The following is a 9,374-nucleotide window of genomic DNA, read 5'->3' on the forward strand; positions in this document are numbered from 1 at the left end:
TAGAATGACATCATGAATGGAAAATTGCAGTAAGGGAATTATGCACCTTCTAGTACATAGGGTGATGACAGAAATGAGCATCTGTTTATGGTGCAACACATGACCAATTCTATGACAAGTGTAGAAGAAAGCAATGACATGTGGTATGTTGACTCAGGTGCGTCAGACCACATGATAGGTCATGCAGAATGGATGCAGGATGTAAGGGAAATGGAAAGACCAGGATTTGTGGAGACTGGTGATGATACTGCACATCCTATTGTGCAGATTGCTAAAATTAATTTGTCTGATGTATTTCATGTCCCAAATATCACCAAGAACCTGGTTTCTATTGGTCAAATGGTTGAGCAAGGCTTGCAGGTCAAATTTAATCCTCATGGATGCTTTGTTGAGGATATGAAAAAAATCGGTTGCTTGATAGCAAAAGGAAAGAAGAAGGGCAAGATGTTTATGTTGGATGCGGACATGCCTAAATTGAGTGCAGCAATGTTTGCACATGGGACCAGTGTAGTTGTAGATATTGATATCTAGCATAAATGCATTGGTCATGTTAATGTACAACGACTTAAATCAATGCAGGCCCAAAACATTGCTGCAGGATTGCCTAAATTCAAGGTTGCAGAAATGCATAAGGTATATGAAGCCTGTCAATTTGGAAAACAGGTAAGGAAACCATTTCCTAGACATGTTCAAGAGAGTAAGAAGCCATTGGAATTAATCCACTCTGATGTGTGGACTACTAAAGCTACATCTATTGGGGAGGCTATCATTATTTTGTCACTTTTATTGATGACTATAGCAGAAAAGTTTGGGTGTATTTTATGAAAAAGAAAAGTGAAGTGTTTGGGCATTTCAAAGCTTTTAAAGACATGGTTGAAAAAGAAACAGGCCTGTAAATAAAATGCCTAAGGTCAGATGGAGGCAGAGAGTACCTCTCAAATGAGTTTGCAAGGTTCCTGTAGGAGCATGGCATAAAGAAGCAATATTCATGCAGTCATACCCCACAGCAAAATGGACTTGTAGAAAGGAAAAACAGGCATATTGGAGAGGTATCTCAGGCCATGCTAAACAAAAAAGACCTACCAGATTATTATTGGGCTGAAGCAGTTGCTACAGTAGTTTACATAATGAATAGGACTCCCACTACAACAATACATGGCATGACGCCAGAGGAGATGTATATTGGTAAGAAACCAGATATTTCTCATTTGAAAATTTTTGGTTGCATTGCCTATGTTCATGTGCCGGATGAGTTGAGGTCCAAGTTGGATCCAAACGCTGAGAAGTGCATCTTTATTGGTTATTCTCTGCAGTAGAAAGAGTATAGATGCTATAACCCTTCTACTTGTAAGTTTACAGTGAGCAGAGATGTTGTTTTTGATGAGATGAGCAGCTGGTATAAACCAGTAAATGTGATTGATGATGTAGATGCACAAAATGGTAATACTGCACAGAATTCACAATAGCAGTCACAAAATATTAGTGGACCTACAGTGTCCTCTAGCAATGGCTCACATACTTTGCCATGGACAAGCAGATTGAGATCAGGAGAATCTCCTCAAAGCAATGCAGATAGTGGTATGCAGGTATCACAAAAAGGAAAAGAGAAGGTAGATCAGCCCATGTTTGATGTGAATGCAGGTCAGTCCTATATGGATGGTGAATCGAGTGGCTCAGAATAGACCATTGATGATGAGTTGGGTATTCCTTCTGTTGTTACACCTAGAGTAAGGAAGACCAGGGATGTTTTGAGAGCACCTAGAAGTGAGCCTATTTTGCGCAGGTCTACCAGACCTAGGTATCCCGTGGATAGGCTAAAATATGATGGATTTATAGCCATTCACTATGCCTGTATGGTCAAAGTGATGAAGGAACCAGAACCCACTTTTTTTGAGCAAGCCATGGGAAAAGAAAAATCGGAGAAAGCCATGGATGAACTTGGATGAAGAAATGGATGCCTTGGAAGCAAATGCTACATGGGAATTGGTGCCTTTGCCTAAAGACAAGAATGCAATTGGCTGTAAGTGGGTTTATAAGGTGAAGCACAATGCAGATGGTTCTGTGGACAGATACAAGGCAAGATTAGTTGTCAAGGGGTATGCACAGACATATGGCATTCATTATGAAGAAACATTCAGCCTGGTTGCAAGGATGGCAACCATAAGAGCAGTCATTGCTATGGCTGCATCAAAGGGATGGTCTTTACATCAGATAGATGTAAAGAATGCCTTCTTGCATGGTGATTTGCAAGAAGAGGTCTTTATGGAGCAATCACCAGCTGGTTATGTTCATGTTGTTCATCTTGAGTTTGTTTGCAAGTTGAAGAAAACCTTGTATGGCTTGAAGCAAGCACCTAGAGCATGGTCTGACAAGATAGGACAATATCTTGTCACTATTGGCTTTCAGATTTCCAAGGCAGATTTCTCACTTTATGTGCAAAAAACAGAGAAAGGTATTATGCTGCTTGTCATTTATGTTGATGATTTGATCATCATAGGTGATAGTGATGAAGATGTCCTTCATGTGAAAATGCTATTGAAGCAGAAGTTTGAGATGAAGGATTTGGGAGAGCTGCGTTATTTCTTGGGCATTGAGGTGATTAGATCACCAAGTGGGATATGGCTCTTGTAGAGGCAGTATGGATTGGACATGCTGTCCAAATATGGGATGATAGGCTATAAGCCTATTTCAGTTCCTTTGGAGCAGAATGTGAAGCTAAGCGCAGATGCAGGTGAGCTTTTGGAAGACCCTACTATGTACAGACGCATAGTAGGAAGTTTGATTTATATGACTATTACCAGGCCAGATTTGAGCTATGCTGTTGGATTGGTAAGTCAGTTTATGCAGGCTCCAAGGAAACCGCATTTGGATACGACTGGACGCATACTCAGGTATGTGAAGTCCACATTGCAGTATGGAATATTTTATGAGGCTAGGGTTCAGATACAATACACTGATGCTGATTGGGCTGGTAGTATTTCTGATAGAAGATGTACCACTAGATATGTGTTCTGTTTTGGGAGTGCTGCACTTGGAGCAGCAAGAAACAACCTACAGTTGCCTTGTCGAGCACAGAGGCTGAGTACAAGGGTGTAGCAATGGCTACATGTGAGGTAGCTTGGTTGCATAAGCTACTTTATGATATGCATCAGTCTACAGATGGGCCAGTTGTCATTTATTGTGACAACATGAGCAGTATACACTTGGCAAATAACCCAGTCTATCATGCTAGAACAAAGCACATTGAGGTGCATTATCACTATGTGCGGGAGAAGGTTTTACTAGGTCTTATTGATCTAGTTTATGTCAACACAGAGGATCAGGTAGTTGACATATTCACGAAGGCATTGGGTGCAGAGAAGCTGCGCAAGTTTAGAGACCTACTTGGTGTGCATGAATTGGGATTGAGCTTGAGGGGGAGTGTTGAGATATCGAGATCCACTCGTGATATGCCAGGGTGACCGTTGTGCATTTATGTCACCAACTTGTTAGCTGTAGATCCGGTCGGCACACTGCTCATGAATAATAGCTGGATGACAGCTATCCTTATGTACTCTAGTTCGTGGCTCAGTTAGTATGCCACCTTAGTTAGCTGAGTTTGGTTTGAGACCCACATATAGGGTTCTTCTATTTCTTTATACTAGAGTTCTTTTGGCTTTCACAACTAAGAAGAGGAAAACTATTTTCAGCCTCCACCTTTGTGTGTATTCCCCCATTGTGTATGTGAGAAAGCTGCAAGTGAGACTCCTTCCTTCTCTCCCACTATCTTCACAATATTGACATTATTTAATTCCTTTTAAATACATGGGGGGTGCTCTAGTAGCTTGGATATACTGCTCCTCAATAATCAACCCGTCATCATAGAAGTGCCTCCATGTATCTTGTCTACGATGGTCGTGGTGGTAGGCTATCTTGATAGGAGTAGGATACCTACCCAACACGATATCAAGCTGCAAGATGACACAATTTACGGAGGAGTTAGTACAAAGAAACAACATCCTAATAAACTACCTAAACAATATAATTTGAGATTGATACTTAGAAATTAGGCCTCCCATGATTCAACCACCCCTGGTTCAAAATGCACGCTTCCATATTGCTCCATTTGGATCCTTCATGCCTCACGTGCAGTAAACTGGGGCCCGCCACCTTCGCTGCCTTCATTGCTTTCTTCCACTCATGCTTGTGACAGGTGTGGGCTGGCCCCTTGGTGGTTGACCTCCTTGGAGCCTGGTAATCTCGGCTAGTGCCTACCTCTTAAGTGAAGATCTTTTATTGCCAAGTATCATAACAATCTTTGACTTGGCCCATTTATCTGTGAACTGAACATTGGGGGGATTGGGACACTTAGAGCGAACAGAGCAATGGTCTCATCAACCAACTTTTTTGGTTGGTCTTTGTAGTAAATAAAGCAATCTTTGTAGTTGTTAGTAATTATAGAGCACATGAAGGCCATGATGTCCTTCCTCCATGCATCCATCAAGATGCCTCTTGTCTGAGTGATGTCATAGAAGATCGTACCATCACCCTTTGGCACATCTGCATCATCTAAATCATCCCTGTCCACACCACTACCCCTCCCAAAGCATTGTGCCATGCATCCCCAACTGCTCTCCCTGCTACTACACCTACTGCCTTGTCATGTCGAGCTAGTACACTGGCCATTCGTAGTAGCTTGAGAAGCGACTCTCGACTATGCGGGAGTACATTGGCCACTCGTAGCTGGAGAAGCTACTCTCGATTGCACGAGAGTACGTGGGCAACTTTGCGAGGCAGAAGGGCCTCCTGATTGTAGGGGGGGAAAAGGCACTCGGCTTTATAGCCAGCTAGGCTGTCTCAACTCCACTGGGGTAATCTCAGCTGGTGTGGGGTTATAGTGGTTTGGAGTCTCTACTGCCAACTCCTGGGTGGTGTTTAGAGTACTGGTCCTATATGTATATAACTCCCCAGGAGTGGGAGGGTGACCCAAAAGATTATATAACTCTCGAAAGATGGCATCCCGAAGATAAGGTGAGGCTAAAGAGCTTCTTGGCCACATGATGAACTGAAGAAAAGAAAAGAAGAAGATTACCATCGAGCATGCCCTTATCACGAGAATTTCTTGGCGTGGTGAAATCCCTAATTGAAGACCGTTCAAAGAAGCTTATGGGAAGGGCATAGAAGCAGATAAACATACACAAATAACGCTCTTCAATGTTTCCAACAAGACCTTCATGGATCCTCATGCCTACAGGTTCATGAGCTGAATCATTCAAAGCAGCAATTGGATATTATGGGAGAATTAGAAGAAGAAGAAGAATAATAATAATAAGAAGAAGAAGAAGAGCAGCTGCACAAAATGGACAAAGACAAAATCTATGACTTTGTTAGGGATTCCAATAGAAGTAGAGCCAGAAGATCTCTTGCCTCCAATAGAACCGTATGGAGGCAGCCTCACCTTGAATTCCTCTCAAGCTTCTCTTCATAAAAATCATCACTTGTCTTCTTCTTCTCCTTCTTCTATTATCTTCACAATATGGGAGGGAATAGTTACTTCAGTAATTGGTCATATATTTTCACCATTTTTAGAACTCTACAACGACAGTTCAAGGATAAACACAAGGGAGACTATGAATGCACAATCTGTTCGTGGATTAGAGGTCAGTTTCTTAAGTTCTAGATGCAATTCAATCTTCTTTCAAGAGACAATATCTTTCAAGTTTTAAGAGTTCTACAGTTGTTTTTGGTGTTTAGAGTGGGAAAATTCACACAACAATGTTTTTGCTTCGAAAACTTTGCTCACTGAAAGTTTTCCTTCTTGAATGTGGGAAATACATTAGATGTCTGAGCATCTTGGATAAAGACATTGGGTAGCGTGGATTGGATATATGTAATGCTAGTTGGTTATTTAGATCGTACTTATTCATTTGCTATTCAATTAACAATTCAAGAGCAATAAATGAAGGGCGACGCAAGGTAGCCTTGCATATGACATGATTTGATGATGAGAGGGGCATCATCCCAGGAGTAAAAATAGCTACTAGTGCTTTGAGGTTTAAGCATAGTAATGCCTCTTCTCTGCCTCTTACATGTGGTCATTACATGTGATGAAAAAGGGAAAAACCTACAATTAAAGAGAGGTCTGTTAAGCAGGGTAGCGTTGCATGTGACAACATTTGAGGATGAGAGGGGCATGATTGCAGTGATAAAAAACTTACTAGTACTTAGCATAGGAAGGCTTCTCATTGTGGTCATTACATGTGATGAAAGAGAGTACCTTCTACTAAGGGAAGGTTTCCTGGTGCCATTCAATTTTGTTTTGTATGATGTCATTCAATTTAGAGACACATCACAAAGATGATCAATGAATGTCATGTTCTGCTATGCAGGCATGTTTTCATCTCACTGATTTTCTAGAAAAACTACATAATTCTTGCAGGAGACCAAGCAAGACAAGTAGAAAATGGAGATAGGATACATGCAGCACCAACCTTCTGCCTACAAGCTTGGCTCACCTTCCTCTGAGATCTATCCTTCTATCTACCCCTCCTCTCTCCTCTTCCTTCCTCTTTCGTCCTTTGTCCTTCTCCTTTCTCCCCTTGTCCTTTGTCCTTCTCCTTTCTCCCCTCGTTCTCCTCCCTCTTCCTTTGCATCTTTCTCCTCTCCTTATTTCTCCCTCATTTCTCCTCTCCTTCTTTCCCCCCTCCTTCTCATCCTTGCTCTCCCCCTTCCTCCCCTTCCCCTCTCTTTGCTTGCTCTCCCCCTTCTTTCTGTCATCCTCTCTTCCACTTCTAAGTTTTCTATTTGCCCTTGTCTATCTTTTAAATGTCCTTCATGTCGTTTTCTCTCTCTTTATCTTCCCTTTATCCCCCTCTTCTCACATTTTTCCATTAGGGGCTAGAGGAGCAACTCATGTAAATCACACATTAGCCATTGCTAAATCAGGGCCCTAGGCCATTTTCCTCCATACTTCTTCTAAATTTACCATTTCCCCCTCTTTTTTCCTCTCTTATTCTAACTCGTCTTTCTAAAATTTCCATTTCCCCCCATCCCCTTCTATATGTCCAGCATATCACTTTTTCCTCGTCTTTCTCCCCCCTTCCTCCCCTCTTTCTTTCTCCCCTTCTAAACTTCCCATTTTTTCCCATCCCCCTTATAAATCTCCTAGTTTCTCATCTTCCCCCCTCCTTCCTTTCCCCTCTCCCCTTCTATCTCATCCCTTTTCCCCCTGCCCCCCCGCCCCTTTCTCCCCTCCTTTCGCCCCCTTCTAAACTTCCCAATTTGATTATCCCCCTTCAAGGAATAAAAGTAACGGTAGAATGCATGCTAGGAGTTACGCTGTGAGTCACAAACAATCCGGTCACAATCTGGAGCATGACGCTTACAACGCAAATGCTAAATCTGTTGGAAAATTTCTTGGTAGAATTGTTTGACAATTTGAAATAGGATACTTTGTCGCCCAGATCGAGACATGAAACTGTGTTGAAATTTTCATATCAGAATTCATAGCTTGTATTGGAAAGAGCACAACTCCAACTGACTGAGAACTGCATGCATGCAGACGTACTAGCAGCAGCTAGCTGAATATTATTGCAGATCTATAATATGCACTCGTAAACAGGCATTTCATTTTGAAGTGCGGCTGCCTAGAAGATTATTGCGGATCTATGATATGCACTCGTAGTAGGCCAGCACTTTTTAGTTCATGTCAGCCATGGGTGAGGTGGTCGTGGAGAGCTTTCATGATGGAGCGCTCGTGGGTGTATGGGAAATCTCCGGAGGTCTCCCACAAGATGATACCCCCCAAGTCGTTGGCCTTGACGAAGTCGGCCTTCTCGATGATAGACCTGACGTTGTCGTAGGTGTCGACCACCTTCTCAGTGGGGTGATAAGCATATGCTGCCTTGGCCTCGTCATCCCACATCTCCTCGGCTCCAGAGACGGGCAGCGCCTTGTAATCCACAACTCCGGCCTCCCAGGACATGTGGGGAGATCCTCCTTGGGCAGGCTTGCCAATGCCATCGGTATTGTTGAAACCACGAGAGTAGAGTGCACCCCCGATGAAGATCTTGGAAGCAGGAACCCCTCGAGAAAGGTAGAACTTGACGGCTTCTTCGGCAGACCACTTACCGTGGGAGCTGGGATACAAGTTGGCGTGATGAGCAGAGGTGGTCTCGCCCCAACTCCCGTCGTGGAAGTCGTACGTCATCACATGGAGCTCGTCCAGCAGGGGAATGGTCCTCTCGATGGGCCAGTTCGACTTCTCGGGTGCAGCGTTGCAGCATGACGCGATTATATAACCAGAAGGGAGTGCGTCGCGCAGCTGCTGCAGCACAAGAATGAAGTTCTCCCCGTCTTCCTTCCTCACAACATTGCCTTCCAGACCGTAGTTCACACCGTCGTCGCTAACATACTCCCAATCGATGCTGATGCCGTTGAAGATGGGATAATCGTTGAGGATCTTGATCACGGAATTGACGAAGGTCGTGCGAGTCTCAGCAGTAGAGAAGGCGTCAGAGAAGTACTTGGAGTAGGTCCAGCCTCCTATAGCAAGGGAGAGATTGAACTGCTTCCCTTGATCTTTGAGGAGCTTCTTGAATTGGCCGAATATGCCCAGATCTTCAGCAGGAGAGTTCCAGGTGTTTTGAGGATCAACACCATTGCCAATGAAGGGGTTCTGAATGGAGGCCCAGGGATCGGCGATGTATACCTCCCCAGAGGAGCGCACATCGACAAAGGAAAAGGCTAAGTCGACTAGGTTGTCGATGGGGAGATCCTTCACAAAGTAATTGCGAGCGTAGACAGACCACTCTGTGTGATAGTAGATAGCTCTCTTGCCAGTGGGAGTGGAAATGTAAGGGGTGGCCATTGCAGCAATTCACTAGTAACACTACAAGCTCGTAAAGTAATATGGATGCTCACCTTCACGAAGAGCTAGCTTATTTATAGAAGCACAATAGATAGTTTAATACTTAGTAGATGAGGAGTTTAATACTTAGTAGATGAGGACGACGAGGACGAGGACGAGACCGCCGAGCCGCCGTGTGGTTCGAAAAACTAAGTAGAATGCCTTTCACGTGTGTACCCAAGGGAATCTATCCAGCTTTCGTGTGGCCTGGTGACTGGCCTGCGGGTGCTCCGTGGCCTACGTCCATTTTGGAGGTTGTGGATTTGAGCATTAATTTCGCGTCCAACCAATCCCGGATTGCCACTTGGCTATGAGCAATGCTCCTCCACGAGTACAGAGCCTCTGCCCAGCCAATAAAAATGCTGGAGGTTCGTCAGCTCTGCAAGAGTGCAGCTCTCTCCAGGTAGTCAGCATGCATTCAATACTTTCCCTCCTTTGTTCACGCGTACAAACTCATTGAAGCTCCGAAATCGCACCAAATGTGCAT

At 43.8% G+C, this 9,374-nt stretch overlaps 1 protein-coding gene across 1 annotated transcript; it reads right to left on the minus strand.

The window, feature by feature from the left end:
• Nucleotides 1-7,654: 7,654 nt before the first annotated feature.
• Nucleotides 7,655-8,886, minus strand: LOC147896957 (endochitinase B-like). Its single transcript, XM_087381536.1, has one exon. The coding sequence runs from the start codon at nucleotides 8,846-8,848 to the stop codon at nucleotides 7,688-7,690; it is 1,161 nt and encodes a 386-aa protein (XP_087237662.1). The 5' UTR covers nucleotides 8,849-8,886; the 3' UTR covers nucleotides 7,655-7,687.
• Nucleotides 8,887-9,374: the final 488 nt, after the last annotated feature.

The sequence above is a fragment of the Dipteris shenzhenensis genome, chromosome 11 (genome assembly GCF_047967505.1).
Source record: "Dipteris shenzhenensis isolate YYH24624 ecotype China chromosome 11, Dip_SZ_1.0, whole genome shotgun sequence".
Lineage (NCBI taxonomy): Eukaryota > Viridiplantae > Streptophyta > Polypodiopsida > Gleicheniales > Dipteridaceae > Dipteris > Dipteris shenzhenensis.

Excerpts from the sequence above, each read along its gene's own strand:
- LOC147896957 (XM_087381536.1), bottom strand. The coding sequence starts at position 8,848 with ATGGCCACCCCTTACATTTCCACTCCCACTGGCAAGAGAGCTATCTAC.